Here is a 21,926-nt window from a genome sequence, read left to right on the forward strand (position 1 = left end):
AGTGTTATGTTGGAACTGAAACACATCATCCTAGCCTGGACCTGCCCTCTTTGGATCACATAATATGCAAGAATATCAACACGGGCTGATCATTGGACTCTCCATTTAAACGAGGGGTAGTCAAATTGTGGCCCTCCAGATGTCCATGGACTACAATTCCCATGAGCCCCTACAAGCGAACACTGGCAGGGGTTCATGGGAATTGTAGTCCATGGACATCTGGAAGGCTGCAGTTTGACTACCCCTGATTTAAACCATGAATCTACAAGCACTGGAACATTTTTTAAGCTTTTCACTCTCATCATTGACTACATTTTACAAAGATCTGTGAATGATGCAACCTGGGAACCTTCTTCTCATCAGTCTGTTGCACACATCTCTAGTTTCTTTCTAAACAGTATAGACCAGGGGTCATCAACCCCCGGTCCGTGGCCCGGTACCGGTCTGCGAAGGCCTCGGTACCGGGCTGGCGGTGGCTGCGCCTGCTTCTCCCCCCCGCAGTGAGAAGCTCGCCAGGCCGTGAGTGAAGTGGCCACTGAAGCAGCTGCTTTGCTCACAGCCTGCCTAGCTTCTCGCTGCAAGGGGGGGAAGAGTCAGGCACAGCCACCGGCATGCTGGCGGACGCGAACGCGCATGCGTGGAGCTGCTGCGCATGCGCATTTACACCCCTGCTGGTGCAAACGTGCATGTGCAGCAACTCTGCGCATGCACATTAGCACCACCTGCTTTCACAAACGTGCATGCGCAACACCTGCATATGCGTGTTTGCACGCAGCTGCCACACATGTGCGGCGCCCGGGCCGCCGGCTCTCCCCCACTCCCAGAGGCAGTCCTCAACTGCAAAAAGGTTGGGGTCCGCTGGTATAGATGTTAAAATGTCAAAAAGCTGCCTGTGTTCAGATATGACACTCCCAGATCTAGAAACTGATGTCTTATCAAAATGAGCCAAGGTAGAGAAAACGAGGCCAGATTTCCTCAATTATTCTAGCAGTATCACTTCAACATCACTTAGTAAGGCCACATTTTTACATAGGAGGAAAACAGCTCTTTCTTGACCTTTTATTTCTCAGCGTGCCTAAATCAATACTAGAAAATAGTGAAAAGGAGAACCAGAAGAGATAAGCTTTGTGTACTTATAAAGAGTTGTTTCACAGAATTCTCTTTGTGTGTGTGTGTGTGTGTGTGTGTAATATATCAAAACAGCACAAATGGTTGTATGGTTAAGAAAATGTTAAGTGCTTGGAAATTTTATTTCTCATAAAATCAAGTCAATTGGTCAACCTTCTGAAATATTATTAGGGTTGCCAGCTCTGGGTTGGGAAATGCCTGGAGACTTTGGGGGTGGAGCCAGGAAAGGGAAGGATTTGGGACACGGAGGAACCTCAGTGAAGTATAATACTATGGAGTCCAAAGCAGCCATTTTCTCCAGGAAAACTACTACCCAAAGGAGTCTCAAAGCAGCTTACAATCACCGACCCTTCCTCTCCTTACAACAGATGCCCTGTGAGGTAGGTGAGGCTGAGACAGCTCTGAGAGAACTGTGGCTGGCTCAAAGTCACTCAGCCGCCTGCATGTGGATAAGTGGGGACTTTAACCTGGGTATAAGCTCCATGGAGCTTTTATTGCAATTCCAGGTCGATTCAGTCCCTGTCGTCAACACGGAATGCGATTTCCGTTCTGATTTTGGGCGATTTAAATTTTCCGTCTGCAACAAACATGATTGATCTGGAATGACCCTACTTTTCTTTGCAATTTCCTGGAGTGCTTTTAACCTTCGATAAATTTAAAAAATTGCATGACTAAAAGGTGCAGCTGTCTGCGTTTCCCCAAACTAAAAGCTGCGGAGCCTCCAAAGCCCTGAGCGGTCAGGGCGTCAGTTCAAATGCTTCTGGTTGGCCCATTATGCACGGCCGCCGAACCAGCGATTTCGGGTCACATGGAAAACGCGGAGGGGGAAGACGCGACACACACCGGTTATGCACAGGACGCGGCACAACGGTGGCAAAACCCAGAGTAACCGATTATGCACACGGCGATCCGGGCGTCGCTTCTGGTTGCGCCCCAGTCACCTGGAAGCTGCGCTTTCTTCCATGTTTTGCTAACGCGGCTTTTTCGGCGGCATGCACCAAAGCTGCGGCCGGTTACAGCCAGCACCGTGCGTTATCGGTGATTTTTGTCACCGCCATTCCACCCCGAATGTGCGTTATTCCCCCCGTGCATAATGGGTCGTTGTGAAACTTTCCTCCCAAGATTTATTGTTTCTCTTTGTTTCCCTCTGGAATTTGTTTCCCTCTGGATTTGCATCTTCTCTGAGAAGCTGCTGGCTGGCTGGCTGGCTGGCTGGCTGGCTGGCTGGCTGGTTTTCTTTCTTTCTTTCTTTCTTTCTTTCTTTCTTTCTTTCTTTCTTTCTTTCTTTCTTTCTTTCTTTCTTTCTTTCTTTCTTTCTTTCTTTCTTTCTTATTATATTTATATACCGCCCTCCCCAGGGGCTCAGGGCGGTTTACATAATAACATAAGAACAATGAACGTTATTTTAATGAACGTTATTGCAAACCCAGGGAGGGGAGGGGAAGGGAAGGGAGGGGGTGGTGTTTACCTTCCAGTGTCTGCAATTTAGACCAAGCCTCCTATTTCAACAGGACGGCTGCAAGCTTTCCCTGTGAGATAGATCAAATTCCCTTTGAGTCCCAAAGTGGGAAGCTGGTATTGGCATAATAGAAAATGGGAAAGAAATCACAAGGAGCTGGCTCCCTCCCCAGCTCCTGGCTCCCCCCCCCCCCATGGAGCCTCGCCACAAAGCCTCCGGCTGATTCTCCACCGGCAGTCAAAAGGAGGAGAAATCCTCCGCCCTCCCCGAATCAAGTGCAGAGCACTTTCTGTTTCAAGTCGGGGAAGAATAATCAGGAAGACCCAAGCTCATATCGATCTGAATTCAACAGGAATAAACAAAGTAAGTGCAGATTCAGCCCTGGTTCTCTTAACCACTACACCAAGCTGTCACTATAGGATCTCTCTTCTCGACAAGAATCATTGTGGTTCATCCATTCTTTCAAATTGGTATCCTGTGTAAATATATTATTTAAAGTTACTAGTAATAGCAAAGATATAACTATTAATGCAGGAAAAAGGGTTCATCTGGAAGTTTAAAATAAATGAAACTTTAAAACCAAGACCCTAATGAGATCAGAGCCCTGTCGGACCTTAGACAGTTCTACAGGGCCTATAAGACAGAATTATTCCACCTGGCCTATCGTAGAGGCCTAGAAACGTCATAAACTGTCTATCCTCCCTACCCGAGATGCCTAAAACATCCACCTATTGACCAGTAAATATGCAGTTTATGTGCCTCTCTCTCTAAAGAGAAGGAGGTGGCCTTTTTGAAACTGTTGGTTCTTAATTGTCAATTTTAATTAACTATGTTGTTTTGTTTTGTTATGTAATGTTATATTATGTTGTGAGCAGTCCTGAGCCCTCAAGGGACGGATGGCATATAAGTGGGAAAATAAATAAAATTAATGAAATAATGAAGCAAGTTTTGGTGCTGCTAAACAATACATGCACATGTAGGCCGAACCTTAAGCATGTTTATTTGAAAGTAAAGTCTATTGAAACCAGGTGGTGGGTAACTCAAGAATGACTTTCCACATGAACTTACTTCTTATGATGCATATCAGAAAGGGAATGAAGATGAATCAGTGAATAAATTGCAAGTAATCCAAAATCTAACTTTCCAATACATGAAAATTGGTCAGTAAATCCAGTCTAGGGTTTTAAAAAATCATGTATGATCTAAGTGGTAAGAAGAATTTCCACACGTCTTCAGACCATTTGGAACACTGATTTTGTTTCTTAAATGCTAGGAGACATTAATGAGAGAAAAGTCACTTTTGGGCTCTTGTAGTCTTGTACACAATATTTACAAGAGGCCAGCCCTCTCAGTATTTACGCACTACCATAGAAGGATAGTTATTAAAGATGGCTGGGTAGCGTGTCAATACAGGGAATCTAAATATAGAGGCAGCAGCTTATTGGAAGGCTTGCGATTGTCTGTGGACTACCCATCTGACATTGAGGGGTATGAGAAAGCAACAGCAACAACAATAAAGAAGCAAGAACATGTCGCAGCATAAATCAGAGAAGTTACAGAAAGAAAAGACGGTATCAGGTCACATAAGTAATGTCTCTGCTAGAGTATGTTCAAGTGGTTTATCCAGAGCTAACATTTTACATGAGACAAAAACAAGAGATGATTGGAAACAGGCCAAGCATTAATAACCACAGTTGACAAGGGACCGGCCTCTCTTGGCTGCCTTTTACCCACCTGGATAAGTATAAGTGCAATTTGCAGGTAGTCACCTTCATGCCACTAAAGATACCATCTGCTTCTGTGTGGAAGGACTAAATGAAACCAGTCAAAACAAAGAGGGTATAAACTGAACCTTTTATTATTCAGTTTCTGCGACTGTATTTTAAATTGGGTTCCTTACCATCCCTGGTAACTTGAATTTAATTCAAGTAACATTGTCTGCAAAGTTCACAACACATTATTATGGACTGGCAGTGGTGGAGGGTGAACGGGAGGTCAGGATCTTATGGGGACAACTCAATTTGAGGAATGAAGACAGTGTCACCAGAGGCAGAGCTGGTTGTCACACATGCAATAATCAAGTTTATCCACAGTCAAGATAGGTGGTTCTCAACCACTGGGCTGCGGCCCGCTGCTGGGCCGCGAAGGCCCTGGCACCGGGCCACAGCTCCCTGCCTCCGCAGGGCTGCGCCGGACCACGCATGCGCGTTTGCACCATGCATGGGCGCAAATGCGCATGCACAGCACTCCCATTTGTGCTATGCATGGCGGCAAACGTGTATGCGCGGTGGCAAATGTGCATGTGTGGCCGGGTGATCGCCCTCCCTGCCGCCGCCAGTCCGCAGCCTGAAGAAGGTTGCGGACCACTGGTCAAGATGCTTGTCTTTTTTCCTTTGAAGGGCTAGTAAAAGCACAGAGAGGGTATCTGTTTTGATTAGCTAAACTGTGAAGGGTAGAGGGACTAAAAATTAATGAGTCCCTTCTGGGTCTCATCAATTTTCACTCTTTGTAATAAGACACAGTCTGTCCATATTTAGCTGGGAATTCACCAACACAGAATAGCTTAGGCGAGATTTTGCAGAAGTAAATACAGACAAGAAGAAGTTGTGATCACAGACTTACCCATGGCCATTTTGCAGCCCCAGAGTAGGGTGCTGAATCTGGAAAGGAATTGTTTGATCCTCTGCTATGGCATTTGGTTGGGAGCCCTGCCCTGGCATACTGAAGGCCTTCTGGGAAGGGGCCCAGCAGCATTCTTGGTGGCAGTCCCAGTGTTGGCTGCCTGGGACAGTTTCTGGGAGTGGGGTTGGGAGTGGACCCTAATCTCCTACACATCTTAACGCATCACTGTCTAGGTCTGGTCACTCAGTCAGCTTGCTGGAAAAGCTAATCTAGACTTCCCACAGCACGTCAGGTAATTTAAGTTGGCTGTGGCTGATTCACATTCATTTAGGTAGGCCAGTGGCTAACTGAAACAAGAAGATGGAAGGACAATGACAAGAACAATGAAAAGGATATGATTCAAATCAGGAAACTTTCAATTGATGTGACAGGCTTCTGTACTCATGTGCTCACCCATATACTTATTCATCTGCCCATGCTAGTCTTGTTGGTGGAGGGCATGTGACCAATTCCCCCCAAACCAAAACTTTGCATTTTAATATTACGAGCTGACCAATGTCTCCTCAGTTTCAGCTTTGCTGGTTTGATATTTAGTTAGATATAAGCCTATGAAGTTTTGCTTCAGTGTAAGTTAGCTGGATATGTTTTTTTAAAAAAAATATTTCTTCACATACTATATTTATATTTATAACTAGAAATATTATTTAGCAATATGAAGATTAAAAACAATACAGAATGCCTTTCCTTTCGAAAAGGAAAATCATGGCTACCAATACGGTTGAAAACTCAATAACTCATATGGATTGCACCTGCACATTGCTAATGAATTCAGAACTTGGCATTCTCACAGCTGCATTTCTTTTCTGTAGAATCTATAACAAGCTGAAAAGAGTCTTGGTTTTCTGAGGGGATTAAAAAAAAATGATCAGAGACATGGAGTTAATCAGTACTCACTAGAACATAGCCCAGCCGGTTGCACTCAGTGTCATGGGGATAGACCATATAGGAAGTCCAGATGTTGTTAACGGATTCAAACAGGATTGAATAAGCAGCGTTACATTTGCAGATAAGAATAAGGCATGAAACACTGTTATATAAGTCCTGCTATAAAATTGTAAAGTAGGCCATCTCCGCACGAGGAAAATGTTCCTGGATAGCCTTTGCATGTTGGCGGCATAAAGAGCCCCCTCCATATGATGTTGCCAACATCCTGAAGCTGTCCAGTACCGGGGAATCAAAAAACTGGATTTACCACTGTAAATCTCATGAACCACCAGTGAGCAATCACGGATAAGACCATATGGAGGGGGAAATACAGCTTTGTCCCACCCTCGCACCCGCACTCCCTTATCCATTTCCTGCTCCAGGTAATTTTTTTTTAAAAATGGCCTGGTCCATGTTGCAGTGCAACCGTAAACCTACATTCTCAAAGGTGAAATAAAATCTTCTTTAAAGTGTCCATGGTCTTTTTGGAATCAGGTAGGCAAAACACAACCCCTTTTCAGTTTTCTGGAAGTGGAGAATGAGCTGGGAAATGGGACGTGGGTGGGTGAACTGGCTGCCTTCTCCTGATCATACAGGGGTCTGAGCACCTTGTTTTAAAGCCACACAGGAGATGGTTGATGCCAGCACCAGATTGCAGAGGGCTTATTTTTTCCAGCTGATGTAAAGAAAAATCTTGTGAGCTGGAATCCTTCAAATAACCTTTTAAGATCAAGGCAGAGGATACCTGACAGTAAGGATTGATGTCAGTGCCATGTAATAGGGTATTTTCGATGGGATAAAAATTAAGACTGTGAAGAAGCTGGTGACAATAAAGGGGACTTTAAAACAAGGTAATTCAATGCAGTTAGTACATTATAACTAAGTGAAAGGATCTTTAAAGGCTGGAGCAATTATAATTGATAAATGCCAGCTGGTGTACCACAGAACTAGCACGGGGAAAAGAGATATATCAAAATGGAGGGTTAAATTCAAGTTTCCGAAGTACTGGGAGCCACTCTGTATTTATGGCTAGTCCAGGGCATTCTGAAAATTAAACTGTTGGAATAACTACGAGGGGGGTAGGAATGAAATAATAGAAGAGTTGGTTCTTGTTCCCCACTATTTACTATCCAAAGGAGTCTCAATGTGGCTTACAATCACCTTCCCTTCCTCTCTCCACAACCGAGATCCTGTGAGATAGGTGGGGCTGAGAGAGCCCTGACAGAACTAATTTGTGAGAGCAGCTCTAACAGGACTATGAAAAGGTCACCCAGCTGGTTGCATGTGAAGGAGTGGGAATTAAACCCGTGTCTCCACATAGGAGGCCGCTACTCTCAACCACTCTGGCACTCTACCACTCTGGCTAAGGATTGTCATGACAGTATGAAGTCCTGAGGACTAATATACATCATGGCCTTGACATGAATGTTGAAGTCTCTGTGCAGAAGTCTGGGGAAATTTCAACACATTTCTAGCAGATTTGAACACTGTTGGCCAAGTCCTACCTAGGCAGGGAGAAAGGTAGCATAATAGACAGCATATCATCCCACTCAAGAGCCTCTTGTGGCGCTGAGTGGTAAGGCAGCAATCATGCAGTCTGAAAGCTCTGCCTATGAGGCTGGGAGTTCGATCCCAGCAGCCGGCTCACGGTTGACTCAGCCCTTCCATCCTTCCGAGGTCAGTAAAATGAGTACCCAGCTTGCTGGGGGGTAAACGGTAATGACTGGGGAAGGCACTGGCAAACCACCCTGTATTGAGTCTGCCATGAAAACGCTAGAGGGCATCACCCCAAGGGTCAGACATGACTCGGTGCTTGCACAGGGGATACCTTTACCTTTACCATCCCACTTCAGCATCCCAAAACAGTGTTGGGAGCCCAACATCGGAAACCAACACTACAAATCTTGAGGTCTTCTCGTTATTGTGAGTGTACACAATAGATGGCCTCAGGGTATGCTTGCTGCTGTACTGAGAATCTTGACATGCATGGCTGAGATAAATACCCTCCCCTAACTCATTCAGTTCCTTCATCCTGAATGACATCTTGAATCATTAGTCTCTTTTAATTAATTGAACAGGCATTGTACAAAAGTGGGCTTTTTGTAGCCCACTTTTTACTACCCAAACGAGTCTCCCCTCCTCTCCCCATAACAGATTACCCTGTGAAGTCGGGGAGGCTGAGAGAGTTCTGAGATAACTGTGACTGGCTGCATGTGGAGGAGTGGGAAATCAAACCTAGTTCTTCAGGTAAAAGGCCGCTGCTACACCACTCTCCTTGATGTGACATCCAGCATCACTATGATCAGGTAGGGTCTCAAAAGGAAGCAGAGGATACAAAGGTCCCTGTTCCTTCTCCTATACTGGCATATCTGATTCTTACCACCATGTCTACTCTTCCTTTGGAAGAGGTTCTGATTTCAGTCCTTAAACACCAATCACAGAAGCCCACTGGCCACTGCTTCTCTTACATGCAGAAGTAAAAACATGTGATCATTGGAGAAATGAAAGCTCCCAGACTGTCCTAGACAAGCACTACAAAGCCAGCAGTAGGTACCCTTGCTCTCATGATTACCCACAGTGTTGTGGCTATGAAGATGAAATCCCCTGGGCCACAAATGCTTTCAAATGGATGATCTAGGCACACTGACTACTTGCCTGTCTTGGGCCTCCAGTGCTGGGTGTCAGTTCACACAGTAGAAGTGACAGCAGGCTGAGTGGCAGGCCTTGTGACACCTTGCCTTCTCCCTAACTACTTGATTAGCCAAGGGTCTTGACAGTAGCTCTGGCATTGATTGTAGCTCTGGGCATATAGTTTCCTGAGAAGCAGCTCTGGTTTAAAGTTTCTACTGTGAGGGCCCAAGCAGGTGTTGAATGCTCAGCCCTAGATCCTAAGAACTCTTTCACCCTCCGCAATTCATTTCAAGAAACAGGTCTCTTTTAAACTTCTAGAGGCTGTGTGTGGAGTCAGAATAGGTGTTGGCATGGTGCTAAAAACAGTAAGTTGTACCCTTACTGGATAAAGAAGTACTCTATGGAAAGGTGCTAAGCCAGCACAATATTTTAAAAACGTTCCCTTCCCCTTGAAGTTTGTTCACCCTATTTAGAATTATACTCATTAGCTGGATCTCATTGATCAGCCATTATATCAAAGTGAGCTCAAATAGATTTATGTCTGTGCAAATTCATAAGTCTTTTTTTTTAAACATCACTTGCCTCAAAATTTCCTGTACTTGTTTTCAGCTGTCACAAACTGTAAATGCCCATGGTCATAAACCATTTCTCTGGGTGTTTTCCCCACAATAAATATCTTTCATCCTTTTATTATTTCCTTCAGTTTGTTAGGATAGGCCCACTGTTAGCAAGTCATAATCAGAGATGTGTGGATTGCATATATGATAAGGAATCAATTAGTAACAATTCCAGAGAAGCAATAGCAGATCCCCCCCCCCGCCATGAAGTCTTTTAAGGAATTCAACAGATCTTTGTTTCCTCACACTTATCAACAATTCTTATCAGAACAAAGATAGCAATGACAACTTTCATTTGCTTTCTGTGTGCTTTCCAAACTTGTAAAAAGAAATACAGACAAAGCAAAACAAGAGGATATGTCTGAAATTGATGCCATCTTTTAGAATTTACATGTAACAAGAAAGTACAGGGCTTGTTCCTGATATTCTATCTGTACCCTTTACTAGACAACTTTGAAAAAAGACCACTAGTGTGCAGAATGTATCAAAATGCAGAAACCTCTCTCTTTTCTCCTGATGCACTTCATTTTTAAGCCAGCAAATAATGATCATGAAATAATTTTTGACTTACAGCCTGCAGTAAAAACAGCAAGTCTTATGGTACCTTAAAATCACAGAAATACAGTTTTTTTTTAAAGAAAAAAACCCTGCTTTCCAACTTTAATGGTTAGCAAGCATATTGCCTTCTGGTATAAGGCTTTGTGCTATATGATGCTAATTTCTTTACTGGCTCCCAGAGGGAACAAGTCTGTAAGAGCACAAGTACACATTCTCTCTTGTTTCATTAAAGCGTAAACAAAAGACGTCTGCTTGGTTTGTATTCACAGCATGCTGAAAAGTTGGCAATATACCGATACAACACACTGAAAGAACCAAGAGCCACTTTCCAACATTCCCCCTGGTGAAAACAAAAGAAATGTTCTCTCATCTGTACTGGTGTGTCTGGCTCTGTGAGTATTACAGTCATCTATGACATTTACTCTTTTGTGTTTGCACATACTAAATTTACAAAATAACACAATTTCTCTCCTTGGACAAACTCTCCACAAGGGCTCCAGCAGTTGTTTCAGATTCCAAGTCATTTGAGTGCAGGCTTTTGATGTGGCACCACTTTTGTGATCAATAAATCACTAGCTCGTAAAGAAAAAGAATTAAGTAAAATGTTATTAGTAAACTAGCAGAATACTTATTTTCATTCATCTCTCCGTTTTAATGCATGGTGTTTCAAAAGAAAAGATCTCTAATATATGAAATTTAACAGCTTTGTTATTTAATATATATTTGCTAATAACTTTGTTATTTAATATATACTTAAACAAAGCTTACTTGTGCCTCTTGTCTATGATATATCCTAGAACTCACGTAAAGCTGAAAATGTGCATTCTGAAACTAAAAGTGTGGATTTCAAATTTTTGCATGGAAAAATTTATTTCTACAGTAGAAAATATTAGATTTAGAACATTAAGGCAAAATAAGCGCCCCAGAATACCTAAATGGGTGCCTTCTGCATGCTGTCTTATGCTACTACACATAAATATGTGATGTACACTGTTGATGCTAAACTGATTGAGTTGCTCTGTATTGGACTGTTAATGTGCGACAATAAAATAAACGTACAATGGAATTCAGAGAAGAGCAATAACCCTGCGCCTTGATTGGCAGTTTTTAAAAATTATGGTTCCTTGTTTACCAAAAAAGACAGTGAATACAATGCATTTTAATATGCATTGTTTCATGGAATACAATACGTGAATTGAGCCCAGAAGGATGGGAAAGCCATTATAATATTAACAACAGCAACAACAACAACGGGTTGAAAACTTTGCTTTCAGTTGTACACCAGTGGGGACATTGTATGACTTCTGATAGTCAAAGACATTACACAGCCATCGACTATGAATTCAGACACAGTCTGTGCTCCATAGAATTCGAATATTGTGGTATGGAGAATAAAGTGCCCACTAAGGTTATTTGCATTACAGGGAGCAAATGTTTTGAATGATAAGACAATAGTACATGCTTGGCTTGTTAAAATGTTTTGCTGGTGCAATATAAACAGTTTCCATGGCAGCTCTTTAGCTTATTCCAGTTCATAAAATACAATCTGGACCTCATCAAAAACAAAACTAAAACGAGTGAATCACTCCATCAGCAAATACAACCAATCTGTAGCTGCAGTAATATGGTAACAATTTCTACAACTGTGATATCTCATTTTTCTAGCTGCTGAAATCAGTATTAGATTGACTTTGCTTTTTCAGCAGGCACACCTGTTTACTCTTCATATATGTCTTTAAGCTATTACGAGATTTTGAAAGCAAATATGAAGAGTACTTGAGTTTGCATTATGTTATTGCTTAAGGTATCCTAAAGTACAGTGTCCACAGGGGTTACATCTGCTGAGAGGCAATGGTTTAATCTTAGATCCCAATAAACACATCTCTTCTCTCAGATCCTGATCCCAAGTCACACACTAGACTAGGATGTATGATTACTTTGGCTCTCTTCTGCTTTCTATTCCGTATTATCACCAGCACATGCAAAAATATGTCAACATCACTTGCAAAAATGCTGTAAGAGACTTGTGATCTTTCAATTTATTCACCTTGTGACATAATTGAAGCAATAAGACTGAAGTGGGATGTATAATAGGGAGTATTACAGAAAAAATCCTGCATTTGTCACTGCCTGTGATCAACTGAAAATTCTCTAACAGAAACTTCAACCTTTCTTACAAACTAGATCAGCACTCATTCTGACATTTGAAATATGACTAAATGTAGTTCATTAATAAATTTAAAGAAAGAGCCGCCACAAAATCTCCTGGCAAAGATCACAGAAGTAGCTGCATGACTTGCGGACCTTGTGATAGCTGGCCACTGGGGAGAAAAGCAGGGGAGCAATCCCTCTGTGTCTGATACAGGGAGAGGCTACAACAATAACAAATCAGTACTTATGTTTCAGTGCTTGAAATTACTGGCTCTCTTTTCTTCCAAGACTGGACACTGACATTCTCCTAGGATGAACTGGACACTGACATTCTCCTCTCTATGGCCCCAGGCAGACAATAGCTTGGCTGATAGCTTAAGGGGAAGCTGAGGTAACAAAATCTTTATAGCAGCAAGGGACATCTACTAGTTCAGCTCAGGTTCCTAAAAGTTACTGTTTCCTCAACATGATGCCCAAAAAGCATTACAAATGGGAGGAACCCATTTGCTGAAAGACTGTTGCATTTTGTGAATCTGGTTTTATTTTTTCCCAATTTTTGAAACACAAAATCTTAACATAATGCAGCATTGAATTCTGATGTCACATATGGAATATTTTTCAAAAGTTATGTTCACACCAGTTATTTTTCCAAAGTAAGAAAAAATGGTACTGATACACTGCTCAATGAGAAGGAAGGGAAGCCTGAAATGAACGTTGAGCACCTAAGCCTAGGAGGACCTGTGGTCCTCAAGATGTTCATGGGCTACAATTCCCATGAGCCCCTGCCAGGAAATGCCAGCAAACACTGGTAGGGGCTCATGGGAATTGTAGTCCATGGACATCTGGAGGACCACAGGTTGACGACCCCTGTTCATCTAGAGCAGTGGTCCCCAACCTTTCTGAGGCTGGGGACTGGCAGGGCATCGGGCCACGCCCGCGCAGACCGTGCCCACTCATCGGGCCGCGCCTGCAGGCTGTGCCCCCGCGGGCCATGCCCGCGCATCGGGCCGTACCCGCGGACCACACCCGCACGGCCACGTGGCCCGGCCCTGATTCCCTCTCCCCGCCCTCCCGCAGTAAGAAGCTTCCCGGGCCGCAAGCTTGCGGCCTGGAAAGTTTTTTACTGTGGGGGGGTGGGGAGAGGGAGCTGCGGCCCGGCGCCATGGCCTTCACGGCCCGGCACCGGGCCGCGGCCCGCAGGTTGGGGACCACTGATCTAGAGGGCATATGCATACCAGAAGAATGTAGCATCAATACAGCAGAATGTTTTTGTTGGTCACATTCAACAAGTCACACATGAAAGACTCTGAAAGTCCAAACCCCATCTACATTTAGGATGAATATGATCGGTTTCAAACTTATTGCCAATATGAACATTGTGTGGGTTTGGTTCAGGAATAGCATTATGATACTAGCAGGGATGTCCTAAGCAGTGTTATATCCCTTCCAAACTTACTGACATCCTAGTGAGAACAGAAGGCTATAGCTGCACAACTATACTATTTACAACTATTAGAAAGTTTTAAAGTAGGTGGAAAGTTCATGGTTTTGATCAATCTAAGGCTGAATTTGAATTATGTTGAACATATTATTGTTAAGCTATATAAACATCTATTGAAATTTGAGAAAGAGGAAGTATGTGTGAAAGAATGTAGGATAAAATGGTCTAAAATATTGGACATGACGTACTATGTGGACGAAGGGTCTTAAATTTACATTAAAGTCTAGCCCGTGGGTGGCCAAACTGTGGCTCTCCAGATGCCCATGGATTACAATTCCCATGAGTCCCCACCAGCATGTTGTTGGAAGAGGCTCATGTGAATTGTAGTCTATGGGCATCTGGAGAGCCATGGTTTGGCCTTAAGGAGAACTTTTATTAAATGATATATTGTTGGTATCTGTCACCCAAGAGGTTATCCAAAATGTACAACAATATTTTAAATGCTTGCTGGAAATGTGAACAACATGAAAGGACATTATATCATCTATGATGGACATGTAAGGAGGCTAAACAAATTCTGGATTCAAAGACATGTATTAATTCAGAAGGTTTAAAAGACTAATATATAAATGAAACTTTTTGGGATTAATGAATAAAAAGTTTGGGAAAATATGGAACTTTGTTTTTATACATAACTATAGCAGAGAGAATGTTATATACTCAAAAATAACAAAGTTTAATATTACCCACAGTGGAGGAATGTTGATAAAAATGATGGACTAACAGACGTGGCCAAACTCACTTCATTAATTACAGAAAGGTCAACATCTATATCCACTGCTAATTGGTAACCTCTTAAAGACTTTTTGCATGATATTGAGGAAAATCATCTGTTGATACATAGTTTTGAAGATTAAGGAAAATATATAAAATATATATATATTTCTTTTAGAGAAAAAATATGGATTTCACTCATAAGTAACGATGAAGAAGAAGATTTGGTTTTTGTACTCTACTTTTCACTACCTGAACAATTCTCAAAGTTGCTTACAATCATCTTCCCTTTCTCTCCCCACAACAGACATCCTGTAAGATGGTCCGGCTGAGAATTCTCACAGAACTTCTCTGTGAGAATAGGTCTAGTACTAGTATTATGGTCATAGACCATTAAATAGAAAATATCAAATATAGATAAGACAGTAAAAAATCTAAATACAGTAACACCAAGAACATAAAACTTAAACATGAAACATCATCATGTACCCTAGCCATAGGTCTAACAGGACTATGACTAGCCCAAAGTCACCCAGCTGGCTGCATGTGGAGGGGTAGAGAATCAAACCCAGATCTCCAGATTAGAATCCACTGTTCTTAACCACTGCATCAAGCTTTTCTTATATCTTTCTCTCTTTTTATTTTATTATTCTTATTAGTCCTGTTTAGTTTTTAAATACAAGTTACGCAACAAGTACCCCCCCTCCCCAATATCAATGGTGTTAGAAAGGTGCAAATCTGCTAAGCAAAATTATTTTATAAATAACAGGAATGAGAATCAGTTTCTTTCTTGTGCTGCTCATCACTAACAAAGAAAAACAACCTAAACTTCTGTGACCTCAAACAGTTTTAGCTCTACTACCATCAGACTTCATTTCAACAGCAAAACTATCTCTGTTATTTTGTCTCCAGCAATACTATGTAATTCATTCACCAACTGAAGCTGGTGTTTGACGCCACAGGATACAAAATCACACAGAAAACAACATCGCTGTAACATTAATGGCTGGCAAGTGCAAGTGAATACAGCAGGAAAATCAGCTCTGTCCTTGCAGCAGGTTAGATCAACAGCCTGATCAATTCTATTTTGTTTTGGTTTGTTTCATATGAGTTCCAGAACTGGTAGGAAAGAAATCAATATATCCCATGCAGAACTCAACTATAGGAAAGAAATACTATGATTTAGGTCAGGAAATTATTTAGAAATATCTACAGGAAGTGGTTTTTAAAACTTCGGGATAAAACAGAGGTGTATGGTTGAAAGTTACACTGACTGCCATTTATAAGTGACAAGAGAAAAGGGAAAAGGCCATATGTTTTTCATATGGATGGGAAAGGGAAGGGGGGAAAATACCATACTGAATAATTTTCTAATCACGCCTATTCACATAACATAAGTTATGTGCAATAAGTGACTTTGCTTCTTGGTGGAAATAAACAACCTTCTTTTATTGATTATCAGCATCATTTACATACAATTAACTATTTTTATCTTACAAGTGGTTAAAAAGGAAATGCTTCTCAACAGTGAATGCAATCTAGAGGAAATAAGCCACACTTAAGTGTAACTAAATCGATAATTCTTGGGCCTATGACTTCCTCAAGGCTCAGTAGCTGACTTCCTCATAGTAGCATGCCCTTGACAACAGCCTCACTGCAGCGGTTTGGATCAGCTGAAATTCATCAGTTTAAAGATAGTTCCATATAAAATAATTTACAATAATCAAGGCTTGTTGCAACCTGTACCCAGCTCTAGACATTCCAAGAAGCGATAAACTTAGCAAAATGTAGTTCAAGCTACAGATTCTACTTAAACATTCAGACATGGATGGATCTCAAAGTATAGCACAGTAGCAGGCCAAGGGGGTTCGCTCTACACCAGGTGCAGCTTGAGGAAGCCCTACGAAGCCAACATCATGCTGCATCCAGTTGAACATCTTTTCTTTTTAAAATACAGTTCAGACTTAGTCATTAAGGGCACATGGAATAGGATTAGCTAGACTTTCCTCTCTCTGAGACTGAAGCAAACCTGCTTAACAGATTGTACAGAAATGGGAAAAGACATGATGTTCATAGTCCTGCCTCAGAGAGTGAGCCAGAAGAGGCTGGGGAAGCTGTGGGGCACTGTGGGAGGAGGCTGGTCAGTGTCATGACTGTCCAAGAGATGCACATGGAGTGCAGGAGGCGGCTGAGTCAGCGCTGCCCCGTCCGAGGCCTGGAGATACATGGCATGGCAGGATGCTGGGCCAGTGCTGCTGTAAGTGTAAGGAGAGGGATAGGTGGGAGGGAGGGAGGAAGGAAGGAGTCTGGATGGGAGGAAAGAGGGAGTCTAGGTAGGAGGGAGGGTGTCTTAGTGGGGGGTGGGAGGGGAGTCTGGGTGGGGAAGGTAGGAAGGAGGAAGGAGTCTAGGTTGGGGTGGTGGGAGGGACCAGGTAGGAGATCAGGCAAGTGAGTGTTAAGGGGGGTGAGGACAGGCGTTTGTGTGTGTGTCTGCATTTGTCTGAGAGAGGGGGAGAAGCCCCAGAGCAGGTAAGTGTTCCACATACCTAGTGAGAGTCAAGGATTTATTTATTGTTCTTCGGGTTTTGAGAAACCCCAGAAGTTGCATGATCATGCAGAATATAGTTGGGAAACATAGCTGGTAGAGGGAGGGGCAGTAAGAAGAGACATGGATAAGCTGCTGGGGTTGATATCAGTTTGGAGGGAGGGGCAGCAGGGAGGAAGGGGGGAAAGTGGGGATAAAAAGCAGCAAGACAGGGTCAGAAGCTGGAGGGAGAGAGCAAGACCTATGGAGAAGGCAAAGGCAAGGAGAAGATGGAGATCCATGGTGATCCATGGGATCACCAAGAGTCAGACACAACTGAATGGCTGACAAAAGAGCAGACCAAGGGTTGATTTGGGATGGAGATGGAGAAGATGGAAGCTGACAGTTCCCCCCCCCCTCTTGTTGCTGTTGAGGAGGACTCAGATCAAGAGCCCCCCCCCCCCCCAATCTGGCACCTTGTGAAAGGGGAAGGAAAACTTACAACTCCGCAAGCTTTGCTCTCCATAGCTTTGAGGCAACAAGAACTGCACAAGCCTACAATGAGCATCATACAGAATAAGGTGCACAATCAGTTTCACTGGTTTAAGCCACATTTACAGGATAGTTTTGAGTCTATGACACCTTCTCACCTTAATAAGACTGCTGTGAGAATCTTAGTTAATGGAGTACCTGATCTGTTTTGGAACAGGCTTTAAGAAAAGTTATGCAAAGGCAAAAAAAAAATCTCTTTATACATTTGAGATTTACTTAGCACTGGCATATTTCTCTTCGTTGTTGCCTAGTTATGTTGTAAATTCTTTTCTTCCCTGTAAAGTTTTGTCCTATTGTTTGGTTATAACCTTATCCATGATTGTAATCACTTAATAAGTACAGCACAGTCCTTCATTATCACGGCAGGGAGCTATTTTTCCTCTGTAAGTTAGCAGGTGCAGGAAAGGGAGGGCAATCGCATAATGCGATGTATAGAGAACATGGGGATCTACAGCATTTAAATAAGACAGTCATTTATCAGTGTGGCTAAATGGGAAGATAAATGGTGTGCACACATTTTTCAAATGGTGCATAAAATTTTGCATTAGCACTTCTTTAATTATCCATATTCATTCAATTTCTTGAGATTACAACATTTGAAAAACACTAAGACCAGATACCTTCCAGGCTTATCACAACTGGAGTGGTTGAGAGGTCTTCTTGGTAAGGTGACACTTAGTTCCATCTAATACAATGCTGAATTTGTGGTCTGAGGGCACATATTGTTATTACTTTTGCTTATATCATATTAGGAATGAATATGTAGTTTTACAAAGTCACAAAAGCAAAAGCTAGTACCTGTCCTCAAAAGAAATTACCACCTAGATGTGGCAGGGGGAGGAGAAAGGACACAACAGAATGAGATTGCTAGCTCTGCTTTGAAATGTGCCTGGAGATCAGCCATTTTCTCCAGGGGAATTGATCTCTGTAGTTTGAAGATCAGTTGCAGTTTCAAGCAATTTCTAGACACCACATGGACGTTGGTAGGCTGACGACAGAGAATGAGGCAAAGGAAATGCACTTGCATATACTTCAACTTGGGGGGTAAACACTTTTAAAGGCAAGCCTTTGCATGATTTGTATATTATTTCACAACTTTACTCTTTCCACTGCTATCATTCTCTAGGAGTAGTTAGTATCAATCAATCACATTTTATTACAGCAACTGCCAGCCATAACAAAAAACTATAAAACAGTAAAGTTTGAATAAAAATTAATGTTTCCATTGCTAGGAAAGTAGTTAGTATACTTTCCTTAATGTTATATCTGAGTTTCCTGTAGTTTAAAATCCATACCTTATCTCTTGTGATTCAGATGGAAGGATTGCTCTTCAGCTCACTTTTAAATATCTTAGAACTTTCTCAGTCATACAAACCTTATTTTCTCTGAGTTAAAGCATACTTTTATTTCTGATACAGTTTTCCTTTTAAGGCTGTTACCTTTGCATCTCTCGTCTTCATGTTCTTCAGTTTATACTGACTTTCTTGCACTGTGATGCTTAGATTCTAATACAGTACTTCAGGTGTGATCCTACCAGGGATTCTCTGTCACCAAGATAGTGCAGTTTCCAAGCTGCCCACATTTTATGATGAGCGCAGTTGAGCATTAGACACACTGCTCCTTTTATAGTTGAATAATTCATCCATAGTCACAATTGTGCAAAGAAACTGATTATTTTTATTCATTGTTTCCCCATGATTTCTTATACACCTGGCACTGCCACCTTCCCTATCCATCTGCCATTCACCATATTTTAAAGAAGACAAATTTTACAGTGATTAACTTACAGATGTGATATTTTCTCTCTTTCTGTTTATTACACCTACCTAAGCTGATGCTTGTAGGCAGGCAAATTATCCAGATCGTCTTTGCAATGGTTTACCATAGCAGTAGCTTCCCTAAAACCTCTTTTGATCCCCCCCAAAAAGGGGGGGGGTCAATTTATAAACTAGGTTAGCTTCCTAAGTCTTTCCCAAATCTTTCATCCTTTCCTCACCCCTATATGAAAGACTGTGCTAGTCTATACTTATAACCCTTCACACAGTGGTAGAATTTATATACCTGTCCAGAAAGGGGGTATTTTTCCTTGTAATTTATCATTGGAAAGGGTAACCAATCGATATACAGTATTACTTACCACAAATCTTATCTGAACAACATTAATCCATCTTTTTGTGTGCACAGTAACAGTAAACTAAGACAATCCAGTTACAGAAAAAGACATGAAAACGTTTCTAAAGATAAACACATTAAGACACAATTATTGGAAGAAGGTAAACCTTTTGGGAATAGCAGGTTAATCAAGATACAAGGCTCATATAGACTCTTTGAATTCACCTACAGAAATATAAATGTACCATATGAAAAAAATGGCACAGAGGTGGCAGAAAGCCCACAATGCAATCCAGTGCCTATTGACAGAAATGGGCTTAGACTGCAGCAGCTTTACAGAGGCTTGTTCTGCAAGAAACCCAGCCTGCTAGTGCTTGTTGGGAATACTGATTTCAATGTTTGTAAGTAGTACTGAGAGATGTTGCATCCTTCGGCATCACTTTCATGATATATACATGCAGGGCATTCATTTCAAAGTCTGTCTCTTTCTCCAATTTCCAGCCATTTCTCAAAAGGTTTAGCTGCCCAAAGAAACTGTAACAGAAACGTAACGAACACCTGACAGACACATCCAGAGGACTCTGGTTTAAAACAAAACACAGTTCACTGGGGAAAGGGCTGTCCATTTAGAATCTCCTGTTGCCATAGAATTTCTGATCCCATAATGTATCTTTTCATATTCCATTTCCTACCAAATACAATTTTAAAAAATCATACCTTTTTTGAGAAGGGGGGGTACTTTTAGGTCATTTAAAAAAGCACTGAGTAATTAAAGGGATGACATGGAGAAGGAGAAAACAGAGAAATACATGGATTTTAAATTACATATTCTGAGGGATGCTCAAGGTCCACACTGAGCTTTCTCTTCTGGATTTTCAAACAGATATCTACCCAGTGAGACATGTACTACTTTTGTCCACCACAGAAGTAAACTGTGAGCCTGAGTTTTCTTTGCACAACCTACATTTTGCAGAGATAAATTAAATAACCTAGGTTTAAAATTCAAAAACAGTCAAAAACATTTGAGGCAATGTATGTTTGTTATTATTTTCTAAGCTGACATATCACAGTGGAGATGCAATTGTGTTAGTCACGGTACTCTGCATGGTGCCAAAGCTGTACTGAGCAACATGCTGTTAGGAAAGGGTATACCAGCATGCGGCAGCATTGGCTCGGCCCTCCCATGCTGTGCCAGTCTATAGGCAAACACCATGACCACTGTCACACCACAACATGTGAAAATGCTAGGGAGCTATTTCTGTAACAACAGGAGGGAGATTCCCCCTCAACTTGACCCCAGCTCTTGATGGGTATTGTGGAAATGTGTTTTGAATGGAATACATAATAGGAGGAGTACTAGATCAGTAAGGGAACTGAAAAAAGGACATTCACTAAAGTAAATGTCTACTTAAATTTAGTTTAGAAACTTGCCTTGAAGACAAAGTGGAACATGTCTTTCATTAAGGATAAATTAATAAATAGCGAGCCATTTGGCATATCATTTAAACCTTCAGCGAAATGTTTAACTCAGCACTCAGTTTAAAGAATATTTGTGTGCTTTGGTTTCAGAGGCAGGATTAATTAGAAGAAGCAACAGTGTCCATAAAGGGTCAGCCCATTACCACACACAATAGTAACTATGTTTCTACAAGTTATGAAAATAAAGCAATATGTGCCTGTTTCGGTGGCTGTCGTTTGCCTACCAATGGTGCAGTGCTCCCCATTCCAGCCCTCTCGGCATTCACATTTCCCATCTTTACAGGTTCCATGCTCTGTGCAGCGGGGATGGCAAACACGTTGGTCACAAGCTACCCCTGTCCAGCCTTCTTCACAGCGACATGCTCCGCCAATACAGACACCATGGGTGCCACAGTCTACAGAGCACACTTCTGGAAAAAGAACCCAGGAAAGTTGGTTATTGCCTCATGGCCATGATCACTAGCAGTCTTCTACATTTATGGATGACTAATGGCTTCACATTATCCCAGCAGGGGTCCTCTTGTTGCAGATACTTCGGGGACTGCGTCATTAACAGTGCCAACCTGAGCAGCGTAACACCCTTCTAAACCCAGTGACTTCAGGGCCTTAGGGGGGCATAGCTTTGCTTAGGCTACTTTTTGCTGGTACAATGAGAATCTTAATGAGATAAATTATTGCAAAATGTGTATAAACATATGTCACTCAAGGCTCATTCAATACTGAAGGTTAGCGACTACATTGAATCACTGGCATGATAGGAACAGTCTGAACTGGCAACATTAAATGTAAGATAATATTATCCCAAGTAAGTGTAACCTAAAACACAAATTGTAACTACCAGATATACCAGAAGAGCAAGTTTATATTATTAGACCTATATCATAAGAATAGATT

The 21,926-nt window shown here is 41.9% G+C and overlaps 1 protein-coding gene and 1 long non-coding RNA gene across 20 annotated transcripts in view; one reads left to right on the forward strand and one right to left on the reverse strand.

The window, feature by feature from the left end:
* The window catches only part of TENM2 (teneurin transmembrane protein 2), a 1,331,635-nt gene that overhangs the window by 123,086 nt on the left and 1,186,623 nt on the right, over positions 1-21,926 (reverse strand). For 16 of the 19 annotated variants that reach the window (XM_077327160.1, XM_077327169.1, XM_077327168.1 and 13 more), the window contains one exon: positions 21,230-21,442. In XM_077327160.1, the coding sequence (XP_077183275.1) occupies positions 21,230-21,442 (213 nt within the window). The remainder of the gene's footprint in view (positions 1-21,229; positions 21,443-21,926) is intronic. The other 3 variants (XM_077327162.1, XM_077327167.1, XM_077327165.1) reach the window with 1 other exon arrangement.
* On the forward strand, positions 10,170-21,925 carry LOC143832569 (uncharacterized). The gene is made up of 3 exons (XR_013229317.1): positions 10,170-10,391; positions 15,278-15,423; positions 21,316-21,925. It is a non-coding gene; the product is annotated as an uncharacterized LOC143832569 (long non-coding RNA).

The sequence above is a fragment of the Paroedura picta genome, chromosome 3 (assembly GCF_049243985.1).
Source record: "Paroedura picta isolate Pp20150507F chromosome 3, Ppicta_v3.0, whole genome shotgun sequence".
NCBI classification, from domain to species: Eukaryota; Metazoa; Chordata; class Lepidosauria; order Squamata; family Gekkonidae; genus Paroedura; species Paroedura picta.